Source organism: Berghia stephanieae, chromosome 2, assembly GCF_034508935.2.
Source record: "Berghia stephanieae isolate SIO BIC M18660-M18661 chromosome 2, UCSD_Bste_1.3, whole genome shotgun sequence".
In the NCBI taxonomy this organism is placed as follows: Eukaryota; Metazoa; Mollusca; class Gastropoda; order Nudibranchia; family Aeolidiidae; genus Berghia; species Berghia stephanieae.
Genome location: NC_088361.1, coordinates 49,928,404 through 49,955,473, shown reverse-complemented (window position 1 = coordinate 49,955,473; position 27,070 = coordinate 49,928,404). Strand labels below are relative to the sequence as shown.

The following is a 27,070-nucleotide window of genomic DNA, read 5'->3' as shown; positions in this document are numbered from 1 at the left end:
AGGTATTCTATCCCGGTCTTTCCTTTCCTTTTTTTTTTCTCTCCCCGATTTATTTAAGTCTTTGAAGACTGCTTCAATTTATTTTATAAGTTTTAGAAGTTTGCTTCATTGCTTTATTGAGATCATTGATCTTCGAAAATAAAAAGGGAATAACTTTTGGTGACCATCCTATTGGACTATTAGTGACCATCCTATTGGACTATTGGTGACCATCCTATTGGAAGTGGCAATAGTTTATGAATTGTAATCCACATCTGTTCTAACACGTCCAAATAGTATATTGCACAGTGTTCTTTGTGAATGTGTGTCCCTTCATCAATTATCATGATTAATGACCATGCAGAGGGGAGGGAATTGATTCAATCATTTTCTTTTCTTCCTTTCATTACAAAAAAAAATGATTATAAATTAATTAAAAAAGAAAAAGTAAACAAATATTTTCATTTCTTAAATCTCATCTGTTGCCCACAGTGTTATCTGTAAGAAAGAAAAGAAGACCAGGAGCTAACTTAAAATCTGTTTTACCCTCTCCTTACCAGCTTTAGGTAATCGCCAAATTTGTTACAATACTGCAAACAATTTTTGCATTCACATTTCTTTTATAGATCACAAAATTTGAGGATAAGTTTTATTTTGTTATAGTTATGAAAGCATAATGCTGTGTTGTACAGCTTGTTTTGCTGAACAAAATTATGGATAGCTTAAAATTATTTCCTTTGAGTTAGAGTTTTTAAAAATCAATTGGATGGGTATGGCGTTTTGGGGAATATCCGGAAAATGATCGACAAGGAGAGAGTTAAAATCAAGTATAATATACAAACTGATAAAATTTGCTGATAATGAATGAATGATTATGTACATATGAAGGTAATACTTAGATAACATCTTAAAATCAAGAGATGTTTAAGAAAAGGTTTGACAAAATAATCTGAAACCTTTTTAAGAATTTATTTATACAAATGTCGTTATTCAATCAACATCTCAATCGTATATTATCCGTCTAGTCTTTCTCAACAAACTGTGCAGAATCAGCATGCATAACTTATTGCAGTAAGCACTGGGACAGACCCAGGAATGGGTAGTTAATCATATAAAATGAGCTTGCATGACAAATTACTTGTCTCCCTTAGGTATGAGAGCTCTGATAGTTACAAGAATTTGGACAAAATTTGATACTTTAACCATTCGACTTATGAGCGAATACATTGTTTCTTTCGAAATGGTATAAAATAACTCAATGGCTGATATAAATATATCATCCATTACGAATCTCAAAACTAGGTTACAAGTTCTGAATAGTTCTTTTTGACATTTCTTATCTCAATGAAAGTAAAATCAATCAATTTTAACATACAATTTAAATGAATAATAGATAAATAAAAATATCTGGCCAAACAATTCGAGACTTGAGATTTCTGTGATAAAATCCATTTTGATGATAACGATAATAATGATGATGATAATGACAATAATAAAATGATAATGATCATGGAGCTAGACGTGATGGTTTGTTTTTATTTTAAATTTCAAGGGTTTTACAGTGTTTGCAACACATTTATGTCATATCAGCATGAGTACAAAGGAAAAGAATGGGATAGTCAAAAATTATAGAATTGCAGTTAAAGCACCCAAGAAAAAGTAAGACAAAGGGGAATCAGTTCAAATAGGGAACAGATGTAGATTTCAAGAGCACACTACCAATGTATTTAGTTTGAGATCACCTAAAAGTCTTATCCAGAAACCTGCACAGAATCCCACCAAGAGGAACACACACAAATGTTTACAGGAAATATTAAAAAATATAACGATCAGTAGATAACAGAGCTGAATTACAATGAAAATAATTTCACCTCCCAAAACTAACAATATACATTTGACCGTTTCTCTCTCAGCCAAGAACTCAGGCAAGGGCCAAGACAACTCCAAGTAATCTCACTCTAAGACAAAGACAGAAAGCAACTCAAAAAACAGATATAGGGGGATAGAAGACAGAGCAAGTGACCTCCTGCCCACCATGGGAGCTAGACGTGATGGCAATGCTGATGAAAATTACTAATTAGCTGACGTAGTTGGTCGTTTCCTCCTACACACACGTTTGTGTTCCTTTTGCCAGTGCTCCTGTTGACACTTAAGATTGCAGTAAGATGTGTTCCAGCAACAGTGGTACATTGACTCCTCTCCACAATTAAAGCACTGAAATTGATAAGAATCAATGGATTCATTTTAAAAGGCAAAGGAAACAGTAGAATAAATTAATCTTTTGTTGAGAGTATTGGGGGATGTCTGAAACCTGGGATTATAAAAATACTAATGAAACAGTGACATCTTTGTGGTTCAGATATCTCAATGAGCTCCATCAGATAAGAAGGGGTGCTTGTTATCGAGACATTTGAAAATTAATGTTGCAACTTTATAAATCTATATATATTGTTGCATTTTATTGAAATATGACTGATACTCAATTATTGTTTTCTGTGCAACTTTATGTTTGATTTTCTCAGCTGAATTAGAATGTGGGTTATCAGATTCATGGGTGGGGGCCACAGATTTGTAATCACCGTTACAACAAACTTCACCAGTACTTTCAAAGAATTATCTCAACAAATGATATGAATCTCAGCTCCTCTGTCATTCTTGCAAACTGTAAATACACTCCAAGCACTGCTGAGTCTTCAAACCAAAGCTAAAAAATACTGCACTTACACAAGAGAATGAAGTGAGTAGGAAAGTGCCAGAAGACAACAGAGAATAAACACTTTGCAGCGGCAACGGGGGCTCGAACCCTCAACCTTACGGGTACGACAACTCCGCATGGCTGGGGAAATTAAGACTCTACCGTGTGAGCTATCCACGACCCCTAAAAAAGTTGCTTCAAATTCTAGTCTATCTAGAGCCACTTCTCCCCGACTTCTTGAGGTCACGGTTATTCTCTGTTGTCTTCTGGCACTTTCCTACTCACTTCATTTCTTGTTAATATCAACATAAGTGCCTGCTCCACTCACTTTTCTGAATTACACTACAGAAGAAAATGAAAAACAATTAGGCCCAGTGAATAAATTTAGGATAATCTTCTCTTTGCTTTCAGTAATCAAGAGAAAATGGAACAAGAAGACATTTTCAAGTGACCCACCAATTCTCACGATAACAAAGTTTCCATGTATATGGTAAGATGAAAAAAATCACTCCAAATGAGAACCCAGGTACAAACAGACCTTCAAGATTAGAAAAGGTCAGACTTCTTTTATCCCGCATTTTGCAGGGTTGCCATAATGAATGACACATCTCCATGCATCTCAGTTCAGAGCATCACCTTCTTCCAGGCCCAGTTCTTTCATACCATCCTTTACCTTATCAAACCATCTAGACTTTGGGCATCCCTTTTTCCTCTAATTGACTAGCTTCACTTTATTCAGCTAGGGGAAATTATCAAAACATTATTCTGGTTACAAATCCAAAAAAATTATAAAACAAGATTACATACCCATTGTTTTTTCTTGGTCTGTGCAATGGCTTCCTTGTGCTTTGCAGCCAGTTTTTTCATCTCCTCCATATATTCAGCTCTTGTGCTCTCCTCTCCCGTCTTTCTAGCCTTTTCCATCTCTTGTTTCATGTTCTGGTTCATGTTGGCAATGGTTCTCTCCACCGCTTGCTGCTTGTCTTTGCCAAAGTCCTCCGTCAACTAAACAGATATGTCAATTTATCAAATATTACAACAGATGAAAAGGACAAAAACTTAATATGACTGAAATAAGAGTTCTATTTTTTTTTTCTTTTGTAATTCTTCGTTATGAAATCGGCAAAGATCTCTCAATTTCAAATATCTAAGGCATGAAAAATACATTAACCATTGCTTTCTATTCTCAACTCTTTAAAAATTTCTTACTGAAACAATCTTGGATGCTGAAAAGCAGGAAATCACAACTGTCATGTCTGAACAGCTTTGAAAATAAAATGTAATCAACAGAATGTAAACAAAATGACAAAATACTAGTAACAGATATTGATCTACCAAGAACATCTTACAGTCTGGGTCCAATATTGATATTGTGGTAAACAATGTGTTAGATGTCCTTTTAAAAAACTGTTCATAACTTTACAACTAAGAAAAAATATTTTTTTTACTCTCCTCCACACTTTACCAACTGAGCTGTCGGGAAATTCTGTGATATGAGGACAAACACCATTCTGAGAAGATTGGTAACAAATGATTTTACCCCTCATCCACACTAGACAACTTTCTCAACTAACCCTGTCAGATTGTTCCTTCAACGCTTTGGCCTTTTCATCCTCAAACTTTTCCTCCAGCCTCTGGGTAAGATCAGCTATGACCTTGGCCATTCTATCCTCTGACAGCTCGTTCAATTTGTCCTCTTCAGTTTTCGCATCATTTTCTAAGCCGACAGGAATCTTTGCCTCCTCCTCCTCAACATCTGTCTGAATTGAGCAATGTTCCATTTTCTATAGTTTGAGAAAGAAAACAAAATACAATGAATATTAGCTCAGGGTTTAACAACAAAAAAAAATTGCTATTTTCTATTTTTCTTTGTTGGAAACAATAACATTCTTGGATTAAAACAAATGGCCGACACAATTTTATTCCCTTTAAAAAAATAATTAAAAGAATAAACAAGAATAAACAGACTACAATTCTACACAAACATTTCAGTGATTTAGCATATGGAAAATCGGCATTGGCAATATACCAACATAGAGTATATTCCTTGATATATATACAAAACTTAATAAAAATGTGAAAATTGTAAAGACTAACCACAGCTGTAGTTTGTGAAGCTGCATTCATAGTCGCGATTGGAGGACTGGGTGTGACCTTGTCCACACTACTGGAGGTTACCTGGATGGATTCATCTTGGCTTGATTGCTTCAAATGGAAAATAAAACAAAGATTAATCATCTTTTGACATTAAAACAAAAATTAATCATTTATAACATCTTTTGAAATCAAAACAAAGATTAATCATTTATAACATCTTTTGGCTGTAAAACAAAGATTAATCATTTATAACATCTTCTATCTGGTAAAAAAAAATATGTGATAATTAAAATGGTCCAATGGTCCAATGGTAATGCTGGTATTTAGATCAATGCAACCCCATGTACACAAAACGCATGAAATTACAGATAGGAGACCTGAAAAAAAAATTCTGATGTATCTTGGACCCAAATCTAAGATACTTTTAGTCAATATCTTCGAAGAATCTTTGTCACCAACTTGGTTAAAATCGTTGTTAGCTGATCCATGTTTCAATGCAAAAACTAAAATGTTAAAAACAGATGTATTCTTAATAATTGGGAATAAGTAAACAAGAATGACTAGTATTTGAAAAATTCATCAATTATACAATTTAATATTCACAACCTTTTTAAAAATATAAATATTTAGCATACACTTTAACAGCAAGAGGAGAGCTGTCGTCTCTGAATAAGTCAGAATTTTCTCAACCCCTCGTTCCATCCAGCAGTGATTGAGTAAATGGGTTTGTGAGATCTGGAGGAAGATTCTTTGTGATAAACAAGCATCCTGTCCAAAAGGAAGCAAGCAATTGTTTCTATTTAACATCACAAAAACTGGGATCAACTCCAATATATAAAAACAAAAAACCCTTGACTCCATGGGTTTTTATGGTTCTGAATGACTTCTAAAAATAGGATTAAATAAACAGTGGCAGAGAGAAAAAAGATATAAAAAATCGAAACAACCCAAGTACGCATAGCCTACCTTTACAGAGTCCCGTTTCCTCTTCTTCGCCTGTCTATCAACGCTAGTTGATGTAACCTGTCTGTTATCAAGGTCATCCTCTGTCTCCTCTGCATCATCCCGCGTTCTTTTAACACCTCTCTTAGCTGTAAGAAAAATTAATCGGGGATAACTGATGAGTGTTCTTGTTTAAATAGCAAACACATCATAACCAACCAAAAGAGAACAAAAAATGAGAACCATAAACAAAACGTGTAAAGAGAACATAACAATGAAAGTAAAGAAAACAAAAAAACGAACACCATAAACCAAGTAAAAATTTAAAATAAAATGAACATCATAACCAACGTTGAAATAAAAATAAATAACTTTTCGTAGTCGTCTGAATATAAAACAATGTTCAGTGCTCAAATTTTAAAAAATACAATTAATTATTATATATAATATATTATATTTACAGTTTAAACTAACACATTATGGCTTCCTTGCCCCTTCTCCTTTTCCTGACTTTCTGTTTGCTCTTTGTGCGAGAAGACAAGACGCATTCCTTTCATATCTTTAATAATGTAAAGAACAAGACACCATCGACACCATCTAATAATTTATATTTCATGTAGTTTAAAACCATTATTTCCAATTTCCAACAGCCAGGCTATGTGGTCTAAGTGGTATGCTACTGATCTTTGGACCACAAAGTCCAGGATTCAAACCCTGCTCTGAGTGGCACGTAGTTAAGTCCTTGACACTCTCTCACCACACTCAGGTGTAAAATAGGGAAACAATATCAAAATTCAAGAAAATAACAGGAAATTGGGAAGGAAAACAATATCAGGAATCTAAAGTCAATGAGAATATCAAACTATTAGAAGCTCTGGACTGTAAAAAAAGTATTGAACAAAAATGACTATGACAGATTTAAAAAATTAGAAAATGCTTAGCTCGTAACATTTCGGGCTCAATACCCTTCTTCAGCCAACAATCAAGAAGAAAAAAAAAACAATACTAATTTAACGGGTACAACTTGACATGTGTACTAGGGTATGGTGAGACAATGTGAGTTAAAGAGCCTTTTCCAAGGATTCAACACTGTGTGACACACACAGCTAGGCTCCAACTAGGGATCTATAGGTAAAAAAGGCGAGTGTCATACTTCTAGACCACAAAGCTGCACAAACAATAGTACACATATTAGAATAAAATCATTTCACAACTCTGATAGAGGGGACGAATATAAGTTTAATACCTGTGGACTTTGTGTTTCCCTTCAGTGTATTTTTGGCTTTTTTCTTGGGTTTTTCCTCTCCATCATCCCCTTCTTCCTCTTCTTCCCTTGATTTTTCCTCCTCCTCCTGCTCCTCCTCTTCCTCTTTCATTTCATTATTCACAGAGTCTTCCTCTTCCTCCTCCTCCTCTTCTTCTTCTTCCTCCTCTTCCCTGACTCCATTGGTGGCCTCTAGTTCTCTCTCTCTCTCTTCTAGCAACTTTTGATGTTTTTTCAATTCTTTCATGGCATTTGTAAAACCTTGATAAAGAGATGTCAGAAAACGTAATATTACTGGACATACAAAGTGTACAAAAATGTGACCCACTGCCTAATGACTGTAACATGTTGGGATTGCGTACATGCTAAAAGTTAAATATATGGTCAAAAATACGAATGAAACAGTACTGATGGTGACAAAAAGTAGAAAAGAAGGAAAATTTTCGACGATAGCCATTAAGTTTTATTTTTACAGCACTAACTCCCACTTTTAGAGCAATTCAGGTGATACTCTAGCTAAGTTCAGGAGAGTTGGAAACTACATCTATTTGTTCCATCACACATCAAGTCTCTCACTGCCAGTAAATTTGATAGGGGGGAATGTAATTTTTTTTAAAGGAGGAAATTCCTCCTACTCTCTGACACCAGTCACAGATTTCTGCGGATCTGAGGAAAACCATCAGCACTGATGAAACTTGGATAGCTTTTATATGTTTCATTGAGGACAATGGATATAGTTGCTAAAAGTGACAATAGCTACTGGTCACTTCAACTTTAAAATCCATTTTTGGCATCTAGTTCATAAAATACTGTTTTGTGATGCTGGGGCTCATAATAATAAAAAAAATAAAAAATAATAATAATAATGAACATTTATATAGTGCATTTCCATAAATCTACCATGCTCAATGCGCTTCACAGAGGTTAATTGATTTCCCCAGCAGGCCATATGGAGCAATATTTCATTTCATAAAGTACCAGTCACATGTTAGGCATCTTTGTTGTACGTATAATATATGTCACTGCCTATAGCCAGGTAATCATCCACACTTGAGTTGAGTGGAGTAATGTGTGTTAAGTGTCTTACAGAAGGACACAACATCAGGACCAAAATTTTCCACAATCACTATCACTAAGATGGCCACATATCATGCTTTGTATCCCTTTGACTTTGTAAATTTGTTTTGTTTGTTTTTTAGTGTTTTACAGTGCTTGTGACACATATAAGACATTTCAGCATAATAAGGAAGAAAATGAAATTGTCAAAAAAGTTTGAAAAAACCGACAATTGTCACATATGTACGTCTATTCAAATTGTGCATCATTAGCTTTCATCTGAGATATTCAAATAATCAGTTTAAAATAAGAGCTACCTTGCTTATTGAAAACGGATTGTGCGCTTGAGAGTAGACAATCTTCTAATTGATTTATCTCCATTGCATTAAGTCAAGTGTCGCTGAACACACACATACATATAAGATTATTTAATTGGGGCAGGGCAGTGGGAGGAAATAATAAAAAGAAAATTTACTTCCGCTTTTCTTGATCGCCAGCTTTTTCAAATCTGTATTGATAGGTTTGGTGTACTCAGCAGGGATAACAGCTCTGAATGATAGAAAATAAGATAAATTTAAAAAGATATATATATATAAATATATAATATATAAATTTTGTGGGGCCTGAATACTTGATGCTTACAATATATAATAGAATCTTAAGGTTAACTTATAAAATTCAAGTTTTAATAAATGATTCTGTTGACGAGAGTGAATTTTGTTTCTTAAACTTAAATAAAAAAAAAAATAAAAAAAGGAAAAAAACAAAAAGTAAAATGTCACAACTTGGGTCATTTGTGATTCAATTTTCTTGATCAAGCCATTTCTAACATAATACCTAATAGACGAGTAGGGTGACATTTCACATACCTTTGATGCCATCCTCCAAAGAAACGTACATCATACTTTCCACCTAAATCTTTAACAATCTTGGCAGGCCAATAACAATATCCTTTCTGTTTGGCAAAAACCAAATCATGGGGTGGATTCTGGAATTACAGAAATACAATTATATTTATATAAATTATATTATAAAATTATAAAACTATATAATTTACACATTCAGGCTCAATTTAGTTGGGTTAGACGGGTTAGTTGTTTTTTTTATTTTATTTATTTATTTTTTGGGGGGAGGGGGGGGGGGGGGCTATTTGTTGAGAGTTTTTTACCTCCAGAAATTTAATTTTACTTTTGATCATTTTAGTTGAAGAATTACGGCTAAAGAATTATGTAGATTTGGATTATTTTGGTGGAGACATGAAATCTGAAAATGCTTTACCAGGATAGGAATACAACACTAAATCACATAAGATTTGAATGATTCTCTGGTCTTTACGAATTAAGTTTGATCTTCTATAAAAGTTCAGTGATGTGCTATGTGATCTGATGTGTAATCCATGAAAGAACGACAAAACTTACACAAGGTTGACAAAACCAGTCTTCTGGTTTGGCATTGGACATATAATAACAGTTGGCACAAAGGTCGATTTCCTCTATCTGTGGAGTAAAGATTAAACCTTATGATAAAGCAAAAGATGCATTTATGTAACAAAATATGACAGCTGCATGCCACAAGTCGTGGATAGCTCATACGGTAGAGTCACGATCTCCCCGACCAGGCAGAGTTGTCGTACCAATAAGATCGCAGGTTCAAGCCCCCATCGCTGCCGTGAAGTTTTTATTCTCTGTTGTCTTCTGGCACTTTCCTACTCACTTCATTTCTTGTTAATATGAAATGGATATATGGTTACATGGCCCGCTCGAGGAATAAATCAAAACAATGGGAAGTGCACTGAGCATTGTAAATTTGTGGGAATGTGCTATACAAATGTTCATCATGTTCACGTCTATAATAGATCTCTTGGTAAAAATACACAGATCTATATATATATATATATATATATATATATATATATATATATATATATATATATATATATATATATATATATATATATATATATATATATATATATATATATATATATCGTGATGAATAAAATGTAAGAAAATAGGATTTTATAGAAAGTCAGTCATGCTGTTGTTAAAATATAAAACGAAAACAACAAAAAATACAAGCCAATAACTTGGGTTTAAAATAACCTGCTGGATTTGGAAGGGAGAATAGAAAGACCTACGTCTCATTTAAAATATTTTTTGAAATATTAAAGAAAAAGATGACAGGGAGCACAATCAAAATACCCGAGATGCGGAGATGCTGAAATGCAGAATTATAATTTATTCATCCTACCCTTCCCTAGCAGTTTGTTACCAATATGCTTTTGATATTTCTCACAATCATATCTACTAGAATTTCAAAAGGATGAATAAATAACAAAATACACATGACTACTTACATCATACTTGCATGCCTTTACCATGATGGTGGCCAGGTCAGTCATACCACCTTTCTCATCTGATTTAAGTTAAAAGACAAGTCAAATATATAATTAACAAAAAAATTAAAACTGACTCATGCAACAAATAGACTCTTCAATCTGTGCTTGGTTGAACAGAATCAAAGAAAATGTGAAAAAAATGTCTTTTAGCCCTATAATCCACCAAAAAAAAAAATAAATAAATAAATAAATAAAATTAAAATTAAAAAGGGAAGCTTATATTTAGTAGATTCACAAAAGTGAGTTAAACAAAATGTTTTCACCGATTATCCTTTAAAAGACATAAAAAAATATAAACTATTTTGATCTTGTAATTTTCAACACTTTAAATAAATAATCTAAAACCATAATTTTTTACAATAAATTATGACATACAAAAAAGTTACCTCCAAACAGAAGAAAACAGTTATGAAGAATGATACGAGCATCTGCCAGAAACTCATCTAGACATCGATATTTTGAGGCTTGAACCTTATGCTCCATCTTTTGGAGGTCCATTTTCTTGTAGACAAACCTTTGCAAGTTCTCTGGATTAACTTTGCTACAAAACTTATATAACTCTTTTGTCTGAAAAAAAAAAAATCATCACATGCACACAATTTTATATCTTACAATTTATCGCAAAGCGCTCAATCATCCATTACTATTTCTACAAAAGACCATGAATTCTCCACACATTCAAAATTTAAGGTAAATCTTACAATATATAGTACAGAATTGCCAACTATCGCGAAACTTCATTTTTGTCTTCATATTTTCAAACAAAAGTTTCCATTTATAAAAGATGATGCAATAACCAATTTATCAATGAATATCAAAACTTGAAGAATGTATAGGACGAACAATGACTAGACGGGCAAGAATACCAAATAAAAACTTAAAATATTAATAGTAAATGGCATTGATGTAGCGCTTCACCCCGTTGACACAGGCTTTAAGCTCTTAACAGTGATATAAAACAAAACATATTACAGTAAGACAAATGTAGATAGAGAAACAACATTAATAACAACAACAAAACATGATAATAGTATAGCAACTTATGACCTAAAAGATAAAACTTTAAGCGCAATTTGTAAGTCGTCAACTAATCCGAGCGTCTCAAATGTGATGGGAGAGAATTCCAAAAATAGGGGGAGAAAATTTAAAGGATTGCTCACCCATTTTACGCAAGGTCTTCGGTTGACAAAGATTGATTGATCATTGCTTGACCTCAAGTTTCTATTGGGGACATAGATGTTCAGAAGGTCTTTACTATAAGAGGGACTGTTAGTGCGCAAGGATTTGTAGAAAACAGTTCACATCATAGAGGCAACTCTTTTCTCCACCGTAAACCAATGTAACTCACAGAGAAGGAGAGTTGCCGACGAGTATTTGTGTATATTTTGTACAATGACTACGATATTTTGAGCAACCTGAAGTTTACACATATTGTCTTTAGCTAAATTCGCCCAAAGGGAGTTACAATAGTCCAACTTGGATAAAAGGGAATTAATCAAAAGTTCTGCTATATTCTTTGGTATTAAATGACGAATTTCTCTTATTTTTTTTTTTTTCTTGTCTATGTACATAGATTGTATGGTGTTATTTGCATGGCTTGTCATGGAGAGATCTTAAAAGACTTGTTTTATTGTCAAAAATACATCATTTTTCAGCCCTTCTATGTGTCAAAATAAAAGAAAACCTAACAATTTATTTAAATACATGGGACCATTTTTGGGGGGGTTCTTGTACTTCCATTTTTTATCAAAATTTTGTCATATTTGTAAATTTTGGACAAAATTGTTTATCAAAACTCACTGTCTCTTTGAGGTGAATCATGGTGTAGCTTAGCAATGTATTCAACATCTTTTTCCTCATTTTGCTTTTCTTTCTGCATGCCTGTGACAATTAAAAGGAGGAAATAATATTAAAACAATTTCAAGATAAACAAATTCAAACCAAAATAATGGAAAAACATTGCTTCCTATACAAAAAAGCCGAGGAGAAATAAAAAATATATTCACACAAAGGTATTACATCAATCAGTCCCCAAGACTCGAAAATGTTATTTTGTTTTTAGGGTTCTTAACGGCACTAGTTACACTTGTAGGTCATTTCAGCACCAGTAAAAAGGAAGGTGATTGATGAAAAGTCGACCTAAAGTTAAAAACACTGAAGAAAAAGTCAGCCAAATGGGACTACAGACCTGTCGAGTTGAACATTTATAAATTCGTAGTTTTAAGTAGATAAAAATAGAAGTCGTTATAGTTCACAGATCGACAATTTACTCTCAAAAGGGTTAAAATAACACTTCCAGATCCTTAGAATTATGCACTCTGGAATCAACTTTCATTTTCAATAAGTTTTAATGACAGAGATGCTCATGAATCTCTGAAATTGAAGGCAAAATTTCGTAATTCTATGAATTTTTCGTAGTAGTCGGGATGTCCGGAACCTGTTCAAATAGGGAACAGAACAGAGGATTCCACGATAATTCATTCAATGTGCTTATTTTGATATTACAGAAATTAAGCTTTTATATAGCGCAATATCCACTAAACGTGCTCAAAGCGCTTTAAAAAGGGTCCCTGACCAACAGCAACACATAACATAAAGAACGAGACATGACGCCTGTTAGACGAAAATACAATTTTTTTCGACAGAGACAACGCTGTTAACGGCCAGGTACTCATTTAAACCTGAGTACGGTGAGAGAATGTGAGTAAAGAGTCTTTTCCAAGGACTCAACTATGCGACGAGCGAGGCTCGAACCCAGGACCTTTCGACCCGAAAGCGAGCGTCATACCACAAGACCACATAGCCGCACCTAAAAGTCCCATCCAGACCAGACACAAAAAAAAAAAAAAAAAAAAAAAAAAGCCCACTATATACTCCAATATTTACAAAGAACAATACATTCTAAACAGTCTCATCTCCAATTATCAACAATGAGAAGAAGCACATATAGCACAGTGGCTCTTGTAAAAAATGAAATGAATGTGTTTTTAAAGAAATGAATCCCTATTAGAATTTTTAATTAAAATCTCAATGAGTGAATGTTTTGTTGTGATAAGTCAGTCCAGAATCAGAATCAATCAAAGAAATCATGACTCCCCTCATACTTCTACAATTTGATATGATGTTTTTGACAAAATCAAGAAAACACAAGATGTGTCGCAAACAAAATGCATTGCCACTTTATGTAAATCATTAGTCTCACAATATATTTTTTACTATAAATGCCCACCAGGTTACAGTGAAGCCTTATTATCCCCCCCCCCCCCCCCTCAGTCCTCCCCGACACATACTGTATTAAATTTACGATAAACCTATTCGCTGTACTTTCCAATTTGTTATAGTGACAAACACGGTGATATTGTGTGGCTTTACTATAAATATTCCATTACAAATGCTTTTCACAAATTTAATTTAGACATTCAAACAACAAGAAGAGAACAAATTCACAATCATGCTAAAATGTTATGCAAAAATGACTTGGACAAGATGCATGGAGAAAAAACATTTTTTCGGAAAGTACTTGTGTGCATATTGTTTCTCTTTAAGGGTTTTACAGCGCTTGCAACAAATTTAGGTCACTTCAGCACCAGTAAAAATATCATAATTTACGAATAAAAGCATACGAGAAAAGGTAAGACAAAGGGGAATGGTTCAAATAGGGATGTAGATTCCAAGAGCACACTATCAGTTTACTTAGTTTGAGATCACCTAAAAGTCTCATTCAGACAAAAGCACTGGTCCCCACTCGAAAGAACATACTCAAATGTTTAAAAATCATTATATATTTAAAACAAAAAAATAATACAGTACATAACAAAGATGATTGAAAGGAAAAAAATTGTCATCTCCAAAAACTATAACCATACATTTGACTGCTTCCATCCCAGCCAGGACAGTGACAAAACCAAGTCATCTCATTCCAAGACAAAGACAGGACGCAAATTAGAAAACAGATATAGATGATATAAGACTCAGTAAGTGCCTCCCTGCCCACTGTGGGACCAAGTGTGCATAAATAATGTATTGGGACAAAGAAAGAGAAAGAGAAACTGGTATATCAAAATGTAATTATAATAGTTTCAGTTTATATACTCTACAAAACATTGATTGCACATTTCTTTAGTGATGTAAAACATGAAAATGATCCAACCTAGTATGATTTATGGATAGTTTTTATGTTCACAAGAAAAAGAAAAAGACCAATCGTGCAGAGAAATTAAAAGATGTCCGCAAAAGGTGATTTTTTTCCAAGTCCAAATATTTATTTTTTTTAAAAGAAAAGACGCATGAAAATTAACATTCTTATTGTTTGAGCAAATGTGTTGGTGCCATTGTTTAGAGCATTATGTGTAGATGCAAACATTTAAAAAGCAAAACAAATTCTTCTAAAGTTCAAGATTCTATAATTCACAATTAAGGGATGGTCTGAGAAAAGGTATTGCATGTCAATCACATAAGACCAAAAATAGCCATTTCCACCATTTTCAGAGTGAGTGGTCAATCGCTTAAAAAAATATAGATCAAATATTTCAATTCATCATTTTTTATACTTAATTGAGACTTCTCGAAAATTTGTCTTTAAAATTTGTCATCCTGTGTGATTGTAAGTTTGGGCCTATTTTCCATCTTTAAATTAATTAAACTTTATTTTAGTAGAAAAGAACTGTTTTCTCCATATATGTTAATGTTATGAGTTGAAAATAAAAACTACAAACAATCACCATGATGGATCGTTATTCAAGCAGTCTGACAATTTGGATGCCTATTTTATTTTTCAAGACATTGCTGTTTTGATGCAAAATAAAAATAATAGAAATAACGATAATAATAATGATAATAATAATAATAATAATAATAATAATAATAATAATAATAATATCACATCAATATCAGCAATACTGATAATAAAAAAAATAATATCTACCACATAAACTGAAAACCAAAAGAATGTTTGAATTTAAGACACAGCAAAAGCAAACTGGAAACAAAACATACTAAATCCCATAACAATAGATTACCTCTTTTGCCTTTGTTGTTAGCATTGACGATATATATATATATATATATATATATATATATATATGAAAAAAAAGGGAGGAGGAGAGAGAAACATGTCACAAAATAGAATGACAATAAATGTATAATTCAATATCACATTTACATAGGAATCAAAGATGTGACATATCTTATCAAGAGTTCAGTTCGCGATATTATCATACATATTATATCAAAGTATATTTACTTTCATTGACGCCTGATAGTCCAAATATAAAATAAAAGAATGAAAGGATAATGAACAGATGACTGCCTATTCAAATTTTGAAAAACTCATTTCTTTTTTCCAAACAACATCCTAACTGCAATTCTTCAAATTGTCACAGTAACGATTATTCACATTTATTTTAGCAAGAACTGAATTCATCTCACTGCAGTTATATTTCGGTAGGCTTAGAAAAACTTTAACTTCTAATATTAGATCATCTTTCCTTTAATAGCCTTCCCTTGAATTAATTTCAAATTAGTGAATACTTTTCGTTCTACCTTCTGTCACGTAGCCACTTATTATAAAAGCTGGTAGGTCTAATCTTCTTCACTCACTTCTCTCTATAATCTATGCCCTGACGGTCAGACACTCCATTCCTCATATATTTAAAGATTTTTATCTTTCGGGACTTGGTGGAATACTTGATTAATTTTGACTTCCACCACCAAGACGCCGGAGCTTTTGCCGTTGCCAGTTCAATCACTGTCGAGAATGAATCAAACCTGAGCCCGTCGGAGGAATAACTACAACTCTTCTCAACTGCAAGTGGAACCCCAAAAGTCTACCCGTCTTATGTAATATTATCATAAGATACGTGATATCTTCATATTTCTATTTATAACTGCGATCACCATTATTCATCAGAAGACTTATTTAATTAAATTTCATATTTCTTTTTATATCATCTTAAACAAATCGTTATGTTCTTCATTTTAAAGTAACTAGTAAATTCTGGGGGCCTTATTCTTCACATCTTTATTTTATGCATCATCGAGTAGCTCTTAACGCTCATTTTAGACCATGACACAGATGAATGAAAAACAGGACTATTTTACTCATAATTTATCCGAAAATATTTTGCTGATATTAATCTATTGTACAAAATTGTAAAACTTGAAACCAGGGGTGCCATTAGAAGAAGTAAGTAAAAACTTGCAAATAGATGTAAGAGAAGAAGAACTCACCCAACAAATACTACAAGTAAAGGCTTCCTCTGTTGTGTCCTCTCTAGTGCAGCCCTGGTGGTAAACTCGGAAACAACTGGTGCATTCATGCACTTCCCCTGGCCCATGGCACTCAAAGCAATACCAGTCATGACCGTCATTTAGGAGTTGCTAGACAAAGTTTACAAAATTTATATAAGATAAAATATGGGCAATTGTGGATTGGATTTTCGACAGCAGTGATCAGAAGGTTGACGTTTGTGATCATTCATCACAAAACAGTATAAAACCGATGCATATAATTTAATTTTTATCTTGACTCATAGAACTTGAGTTAAATCAAATGCCCTCATTGAGGCATGTGAGTTTTGTTACTAAAAACCTTCAAAATAATTATATATTTCTGAAATTTAATAATTATTTTTATGCAAACCCATTTTCACCGTATATTTCATTTCAATTTCAGCATAATACCAGAATGATGAGGTGGGTCACATTTTCATTTCGTATTTTGTTTTAATCACAACCTTACCAAGTGGAACTATAAATGGACTTTAAAGGTGATTCGGGTGTGTGCCCTCAGAGAAAATGAATAAAAAATGACATAAACATATACATGAGTGACATCATTGATGATTTACAAGAATCTGTGATGTCATGAAAATAAAATATAGTTGTGATTGGTGTGAACAGGTCCATTCCTTTTGATATGCGTAGGTGAATTCTGGGTATCCCAACCTGTTTTCTTTAAATGGATAGATAGGTTACACAAAGCCTATTTAAGTGTGAGTCTGTGAGTGTGTGCTTGTGTGTGTGTGTGTATGTGTGGTTTTGCACTTTTCATTTCATTTATATGTCTGTTTGCGTATATTGTGTATATGCTGTAATTGTTATTATTATTATTATTATTATTATTATTATTATTATTATTATTATTATTATTATTATTATTATTATTATTATATTATTATTATTATTATTTATTATTATTATTATTATTATATGAAAATGACCATGTACATTTTTAAAATGTATTCCTGTGGATCATCATCCATGCTCAATGTCTATAAAAACGATTTATCCCCTTTTCATGCTGAATTATTACAAACATTGTGGTTCCTAACACAGTTCACACAGCACAAATGACAAGGGTGAAAACATATTTTTTAAGAACTTGCCATATATGTTCTGCATTTAACAATTAAAGTCCATAATAAAAATTGTTGTGACAGCCATTGAATGCAATAGCCGTAATACCAGAACTAAATTCTTTTTTAAACTGATGATTTCTTTTATGGTGGCACACCTTTGAAAAGGGATTTTTATGTAAATGATTGTTGAGAAGTATGTTGCATGCGCATAGTGAAAATGTTTATGCAGGAATGCTCTTTGCAAAAATTTTTTAAAAACCTGAAAATTTGACTTGAAAAGAGCATATATATATGAAAATATTTCATGCAAGGATGCTCTCTTCATCAAATGGCATCACGCTTAAATCATAGAAAAGGATAAATATCCACCTAGTTTCCCCTTAACGTTGCCTTTAAACAACCAATACTTTCATCTTTAAAAAAAAATAATTAAAAAACTCACCAATACTAACATCAGGCAGAGGATTTCAGAAAAGATGGTCTTTTGGCTTTAGCCAGAAAAAGGGCATCTCTGACTACAAATGAACATTTATTTTTGTATCTAATTATTATGTAATGGGGAAAAAAATGCTGTTAGGTGAATGCGAATGGGGGACTTAACAAAAGATTGATCAATACTTCTAGAACCAAAATTTGAAACAGCTGTCACGATTACCTCTTCATCTTCTCCCTGAAGTGGTAATCTGTAACCCTCTTGTTCCAAGCCTGTCCTTGAACCTTTATAACCGACAGCTGTATACTCCAGAATCAATCCATCACTCACAGCATTGTTCAAATGTTCTTTGCATCTCCTGGGTGTGATCTCAGCAGTTCTTTGCAATTGCCGTGAAATGCGATCAAAATTAGGAATTTGCTTTTGAGTGCGAATGTAGTTTATTGCTTCAATAAGTTGATTTGCATAGTTGACAGGAGTGAGCCGACGTCTGACTGCTGGAGCCATTGCCCTGAAAATAAAAAGAAACCGATAAACTCATTCCCAGACCAGTCTCATTAGCCAAAAACCGGCCATTTTGACTGGTCTCCTCAACATAAAGAAACAGTTCCATGAATGAAAATATGGTGCTACGTCCCGAGGTCTGATCATTGTCTCTTAAGCCAAAAGTGAAGAATTAAAAATTTTTTTTAAAATAAAAAATACAATACAATTTTTGTACTCGGACGGGCAACAAATTTTCATGGGGGGAGGGCATAATAATATTATTACGAGGCGTAAAACAGAAAAAAAAACAAAAAAAAACAATATATAAAGAACAAAAAAAAACAATATAACAACTCCACTTCATTATATTCAAAAAGATACAGTCCAAAAACAAAAGTACATTTTATGTTTGGAAGCCAAAATCTTGGTCTTCCTAGCCAAAAAGAGCCATTTTGCCTATGGGGACCAAAACAATGAGTAAACATTAAAAAAAACAACAAAACAATAAAAACAAACTCCACAAAGAAACAATTCCATGAAAATACGGTTTCACGTTGGTAGCCCAAAATCATGGTCTCCCTAGGTCCCTAGCAAAAATTTAAGAATAATATCATGATAATTTATCAGACATGTATGATTATTATCGTTGTTGCTTTCATGATTATTGTTGTCATTAATATTTCAATATATGTGAACTTTGTACATTTATGATGATTATGATTTGTTCGATCATGACCAATTTTTAATTACCACCACCAGTAACAGTATGTTTCAATTTTACATTGCCATATTGATATATTTTTACATTAAAAACTGTCTGTGAATGATTACAATGCAAGCTAAATGAGATTCTGTAATTATAAACTATTGTTATAAGTAGGCATTTAAATAGAGGATAATTCCTGGATCTATAGCGTTTAGTAAGATAAGTATATCATTGATATTATCAAATAACTGAGAGAAGAACAAAAGTTTAATTAATTTTTGTGTTAGACAGCCGATAACTTAAAATCTCTGTCTTCTGGCTTTTTTTTTCTTGAATGGGGCATGAATTATTACATTCTAATAATTGATATCTAGTAAGACTATCTAGCAACAAAAACAAACAATAAGTAAAAAAATCAACACGCTTCTTTAACATAAAGAAACAGTTTGATAAACTATAAATAAACGAAAATACCTGAAAGCTAAAATCTTGGTCTCCCTAGTCAAAACTGGCTAGAGGCTAGGGAGACCAAGGCCAATATTTTGGTCCCCTAGCCCTAGCCTTAACCAAATTATATCTTAGACTTAGATTAACTTTCTAGATTCTATCTATCTAGAGGTCTATCTAGTTGATTTTGGCAATGGCTGCCTCTATTCTCACCCCCGGGATGAGAATAGAAAAGCGATCGAGCTCTCACCCCCAGGATGAGAATAGAGGTAGTTGCCCCTTCTTGCTATTCTCACCCCTGTGTAGGGTCAGCTTAACACCCCCCCCCCCCCTTCCTCACTACTCTCACCTGATCATCATCATCTCTCTCGTGACTACTTTTAGTGGTACTGGACGTAAGGAGGGTGAACATGCAGCCCCGTCCCTTCTCGCTATTCTCATCCCTGTGTAGGGTCAGCTTAGCACCCCCCTCCCCCCCATCCTCTCGCTATTCTCATCCCTGTTAACCAACAGGTAGGGAGGGTAGCCTAGCCCCCGTCCCTTCTCGCTATTCTCATCCCTATTAACCAACAGGTAGGGAGGGTAGCCTCGCCTAGCCGCCGTCCCGTCTCTCTATTCTCATCCCTGTGTAGGGTCAGCTTAGCACCCCCCTCCCCCCCCCCCCCCCCTTCCTCACTACTCTCACCTGATCACCAAATCTCTCCTGGTACTGGACGTAAGGAGGGTGAACATGTAAGTCGTGCAATTAAAATATAGACTGGCTGGCTTGAGATATGGGAATCATTGTTGGAAATCTGTCTACCGGACTCTCTCTCTCTCTCTCTTTAAGCGAAATGGATTCGCCCAATTTCTAAGAATTGGACTTTTCTTTTTATGGGCATATTATTATTTTGTGTTGACTTAGCTATCTCAATTTCTCCCTACGTTAGGTATTTTAACTTATTTATATTTTCTCGCTCTCTCCCTCCCCCTACCCCAAACTCTATTTCTCTACATCTTTTATATTGTTTGTATTTCCTTTCTCTCGTCCACTCAATATTTCATATCTCTCTCGCCCTCTCCCCATCCCCCCTCTCTTTATCCCTGTCTTTCTCTATTTTAATTTGCTGGTATTTTCTTCTTCTCTTTCTCCTCCACTTTCTATTTCGTCTCTCTCCCCCCCCCCCCCTTTCTCTTTCTTTCTCTCCCCTGTCTCAATTTATATCTCTCTTTCTTACCACTCTGTCGTTAATTTTTCCAATATCAACAACCATATCTTTCAAATATTGATGCTATGCGTGTAGTTTTTTAAAAAACTCATAACATCTACCAGTCAGATATAATATATCACATGGGTGCAAGAATGCCGGCTACAGCCGGCCTGCCGGCCGATTGGATTACCGAAAAAAACGTCGCCAGCTTTTTGCGATTTGGATTTGATTGATTTTTTTTTTTTTAATTGTACAACTTGTGACCAGAAACTTAACAATAAATTACTGCATTACAACCTTTGGATTAAACATACAACAATTGTGGACTACTATTATGAAGACTAGATGAATCTTGCAGCCCAGGACGTCTAAGGGCATCACAGACCTGTTATGGCTCCATCTCGTACGCACTGCTCGAGGTCAATCCCTGCAGGACGCGGCCTGCGCGACGGCGGTCCGGGGCACCGCCTCTCCCTGAGAGATTATATGTCTGGTCATAAGTCGACTTGCAGGCTTTTTGAGGTCCAGTTGCTTGCACCCATGTTATCAAGTTATCAAGGCACGAAACCTTGTGTAATGTTAAATGTTGATTAACACAATTCGGTGAGACATTATACAAATGACCAATGGCGTGGGGCCATTGGATCGAATGGTGCCAGGCACCATACCAATCTTTTAAAAATCATTAACGGCATAATTTAATTAAAAATAAAACAAATTTTAACTCAACTGTCCTTCGCCAACTGGCCAATAACATACTGCCTTTTAGTCTCCGCTCTATTCAAGATTCCGATTCACGCACTGCGCCGACTCGTGTGTTGGTGACATCACCGCGAGAATTAGTGACTGAATCAACACCATGGTGCAAAGCAATCCAAGCTCCAGTTAATGCTCTATCCTTTAGTATCGCTACAGCTGATTGAGCGAGAAACTGGGTCGAATTATACTATCTTCAAATAGCGGAAAACCCCTCGACTTGTGCCAGGATCTGAGAGCTCCACCGTTGGACTGGAGGGATGCGCCAATGTTGCACCATTTACGTCATAATTAGGGTAACTTCGGCCATCCAAAATATTACATTAACTGTCAAAAACACTGATCATTGTCAAGTTTATTTGTAAGTAGCAAAGAAAAACAACATAAAACTTAAAAATATGACATATCAACCCCCCCCCCCCCCCACCTCTTTTTCACGATTATTGAATAAAGTAATCCTTTGCAACGAAGCATTGTGGACGAATTTACCAACATTTTTCTTGCTTATAGTGCCGAGTTGTTTACGTGAGTATGAGTGTTTGTGTGTGTGTGTGTTTGTGCGTGTGTATTTGTGTCAGTCAGAGAAAGAAAGCGAAGATTGTCAACAGTTATACTTTGGTGTGTATTTTGATTTCTTAAGTAGTACTTAAGTGGAGTGATTTTTTCTTTGTGATGCTTTAAGATCTGTGCAATCATTAATCGTATTCCACTGATTTCCATTATTTGAAATTTTGTTTTGTTAAACAATGAATTGCAATGAATTAAGTTGACTCTTTGCTTCACCGACCGTTTGGGAGATTGACACTAGATGACAAATTAGAAATAAAAAGACTAGTTCCTCACCAACCAACTGATTTTGAATTAACACAGGTGTGGAAATCTCGAAAACGCTCTATTTCACTGACATGGTATGACAGACATGATTGGCTCACAGTTAGTTTAGAAAAAACAACAACGTTTCTTTTGTTTTTTTATTGTCTACTTTTTACAGATACAACAAACACTGACAAATCATAGACATCTATAGGCTATATTGACCTTAACCACTTCCATCGTATTTCTAGACCTCCTTAACGTTGTTTTAGCACCCTAAAAGAGTGAAAAATTTCTTGCGAAATTCAATGAAACAGGAGCGGTTAAATTCGTTAATGATTCTGTCAATTCACAAAGCTGAAATAGATGCCATTCCAGATTTCAATAAACAAATTATAAAAAGATTTGCAGATTTTCTTTACAAGTACTAAAAGTAAGTAATTTCTGTCATAGGTTTCTTTTCTCTTTTGATTTACATTTATCACATATTGATTGCATTATCTACCAAATCCAATCCTTCAAATGGTGGACAAAGAATAATTACAAAGACCTTTTCACATCGGACTTGTATCTCAGTGTTGTGGCTTGTTGTTTTCATGAATTATTTGTTTTTGTGAGTTTGGTCCACTCGTAGAAACCATCGACCCCCCACCCCACCCTTCCAAAAAAGAGAGTTTTTAACATGTCCTCTCTCCTCTTAATTGTGTTCACTGTTTTAGAATTTTTTTTCTTCATCTAATCATGGCACCACCATATGCCATCAATACGCCACGTCGCTGCAAATGACAGCTAAAAACAATAACAAAGAGCTGGGTGACGTCAATTTTGTTCCTTCTATACAAGAAATTTATCAAGATAACGCATATTTGACCATAGAAATAGACTTAGAATTGAAAAATCTACAAGATTGCCAAGTTTCATATGAGATAAAGTTTATTCTTCTTCTTCTTATTACTATTATTATTATCATCATCAAATTAGTAGTAGAGAGCTGAGCCGGTGTTACCAATACTTAGCTTCTATAACCAGGACAAATCATTCGTTTGGACAGAAAAATAAATAAAAACTTACCGCTTATCGTCAAAAGCAGTTTAGATTTGAAGATGCATTTGTTTTCTATCAAAAAACATTCGGTAATGGACAATCCTTGATGAATTTCAAAAGTTGTGTTGAAATTATATCCTAATCGTTTTCATGATTAATTCCTCGCGAAATCGTGTGGGCCCCGTTTCTGTTATCAAGGTTCCGCCTAGCCAGGCAGGGTTGCCAGATCATTTTTGAGTAAGAGACCAAACTAGCTATAGCAAGAAGCCAGATTCCTCGGCAGGAGCCCAAATACCACCAAACCCACCTTAGCCTCGCGAAAACTCTTTAGATTTGTTAAACAATTTAGATAGGATAAGGAAAATTCGTATATATAGAAGCATTAGCAAATGCAATCTGTGGCGTTAGCACGTGTTGCATTTAGATATTTAGATTGCCAAATAAAATAAGTTTTACCGGTACCAGAGTAAAACGATATAACGGGGAAAGTCAGAGGAAGCCAAAAAGTTGGTTACAGGAGGCCAAGTGGCCAAACCAAATTTTGGCCACCAGGAGGCCAAACTAGCAACCCTGGCCCCAGGTTTTTAAAAAAGTTTATTGGGAAAAAGATACGGAACAAAGTGTCCATAGATAGGTATGCAATTTGGTGCATTAGTGCAGTAAAAAGGCCTTTTTTTCTTTTATTCAATAAACTTGACTGCTGGTGGACCTTAGGCCTCTCTACAAGTCCAAGAAATAATACTCACTTTTTCTCTGCTCCAACGAAAATATCTACCCGCTACCGGTCTAATTATTTGTAGCAGACGACAAATTTCTCAAAACGGTCACGTGACACTGTAAAAACAACACAGGAAGTCCATGAAAGCTTATTTACGGCATTTCCTTTGAACCGTGTAAACAACAAAATTTCGTTTTCATTCGACTCAACGGGTCAGATTGGCCGGTATTTTTTAACGAACTAAAGTTCTGAAAAATCAAAATGTTTCTTAGAAAGGTGAAAGATGCTAGTTTTTGAAACAGAGGTAGGTTTTTTTTTAAAATCTTTATATTTTACGTGAATGCATGCTCAAGGCGAGTTGGACGTGCAGCGGAGGTTGGTAGGCCAAAGGCCCACCTCTCTAGTAGTAGTAGTACCCTGGCTGTTGGTAATACTATACGTAGGGAGTTTAATAGAAATTCTAAATGTACCTCACACACTTGAAACCAATGTCATATGAAAGAGCTGGCAACACAGATTACAAAACAGTTTGAATTTTGTTTCTATCTTGATTAGAAATGTAGTTATGGCAGTTCAAAGTCCTAATTTCAGACCGATTTTTACCCCAAAATTACCATTGCAAAGTTGTGACCGAAAACGCGTGATGTTAATAAAAAATGGTTAAAACAGTCAATATGGAGTTCTTATCATATATTGTATACCAAAATGTTCGTCTTATCGAGGACAATGCATTTACATTAATAAAGAGGAAGATAAACATTTCAAATTAACACATTATTACATAATATGACGCAAATGTTACATAATCAAAAACTCGGCTAGACGTAAGAAAGAATTTGCTCTATCACTTTTGGATTTATCCCCAATATCTCACTGAAACAATTGCAAATAATTACCCTCTTTTAATTAATACATAGAGAATAAAAAAGGGTTTGAGAGTATTTAAATGAAAAGATATAAACATGTTGTGTAATGACATAATGAGTTTATTTTTACCTATGGCAATTTAATTGCATATAAATAAAATGGTAGATTGAAAAAGTTCAAATAAATTGAAACAGATTCCCTATTATAATTAGAAGGAAAGTTATGGCTTTTAATACTTTAAAAAATTCTGCTGAACCACTTTGGGTTTATTGCTATTACATCATTTGAACTGACAATTAATATAATTTTATCCCCCCCCCCCCCCCACCCTTCTCTCTCAATGTATGGGGGTGTCAAAACTAATAGAACTTCTTAACATAATAATTATTTAGGCTAAGGCCTTTACAATATGGATACAAATGATAAACATATCTAAACATATGGGAAAGAAACTTGATGACTTGATGGCAAAGTAAAATAAAATTAAATTAAAGCAATTGGTATTTTTAAAATATCGATATTACTAATATCGGATTTCACAAACTTTTAAAACAAAAACTATAAAATGCCTATAAATAATGTTGGAAAGTATGTATTCAAAATAAAAACATAGTAAATAATAGTACTGAAAATATTATGGACTAAATTTAACATAATATATAACTATATTTAAAATATCGATATGAATATCGATATCGCCCGGCAGCCATGATGAGAAGATAATGTAAACAAGGCATTTCGGCGCAGAGTTAAAAGGTGTCTGCGCATCGATATAGAGCCCTGAAATTTGGCATGAATAAAGTTTAGATGTTATTCTAAAAACAAGCGTTTAAATTTTAAAAACACACGCGGTAAATTAAAAAATAAATACATTTGAAAATTGCCAAATTTTAACTTTATATAACTTCTGGAATTATTAATGGATTTTTCCTTAATTCGCACCATTTAAAAGGAAATTGAAAGACGAAAATAATGATACCAAAATATCTGCGATATTCCTCTTTATAACGAAGTTATGCATCTTTAATTGAACCCCCCAAAACGCGAACGGCAATTTCCAGTCACAACTTTCCTATGGGCGAGTTGGGTCAAAATTTGACTGCAACTGCTGCTGCTCATTAAACTGCCTACTATACGGGATGAGAATAGCGAGAAGGGGTGGCGGCTAGGCTAGGTTACCTATCCTCCCTACCTGTTGGTTAACAGGGGTGAGAATAGCGAGAAGTGGCGAGGACCTCTATTCTCATCCCGAGGGTGAGAGCTCGATCAATTTTTTATTCTCATCCCGGGGGTGAGAATAGTCACTTCGTTTGGCAATAGAGGCCAAAATCTTGACATTGCATAAACTGAAAATTGAAAAGGTGGTAAGATGCTTAGACCTATTCTCTAAAAGAATGACTGGCTACAAATTGACACCCAAGGCCAAGACAAAACACTTCAATAGATGATGGTATTCGCCAAGAAATTTATAGAATAGAAAGTGGTCAGTAGCTGGGGAGAGAAGAGCATTTTTTAGTTGTCATGTTCAGTAACTCCCATTGTTTTGGAACAGTGTATTTGCATAAAATAATGGCATTTTGAAGTTGAAGATGCATTGCCATTATTAAACAATGATTGATTCCCTGATCCATAGCATTGCTTACTTTATTGGGCCGTTTGGATCCTGTTTTCTTGTAAGTTGACAGTGGACTTGTTCAACTTTATCTCTTCAGTTCAACTCTTCTACTTGGATGTTTACAAAAACAAGGATTATGGATGTGGATGCGTAGACGTAGTCCTCTGGAAAAGATACGTCATCAATATCGCTAAGGAAGAAGCACA

At 34.2% G+C, this 27,070-nt stretch overlaps 1 protein-coding gene across 1 annotated transcript; it reads right to left on the bottom strand.

Annotated features, from left to right (window-relative positions):
- Positions 1-28: 28 nt before the first annotated feature.
- Positions 29-27,027, bottom strand: LOC144965093 (zinc finger MYND domain-containing protein 11-like). Its single transcript, XM_078900016.1, has 15 exons — positions 26,893-27,027; positions 18,445-18,733; positions 16,660-16,809; positions 12,232-12,312; positions 10,818-10,998; positions 10,390-10,448; positions 9,452-9,529; positions 8,903-9,021; positions 8,509-8,582; positions 6,960-7,238; positions 5,738-5,862; positions 4,772-4,879; positions 4,249-4,458; positions 3,482-3,679; positions 29-2,193 (listed from the first exon to the last, which is right to left on the bottom strand). Exons 2-15 carry the CDS (start codon positions 18,727-18,729, stop codon positions 2,053-2,055), a joined length of 2,088 nt encoding a protein of 695 aa, XP_078756142.1. The 5' UTR covers positions 18,730-18,733; positions 26,893-27,027; the 3' UTR covers positions 29-2,052.
- Positions 27,028-27,070: the final 43 nt, after the last annotated feature.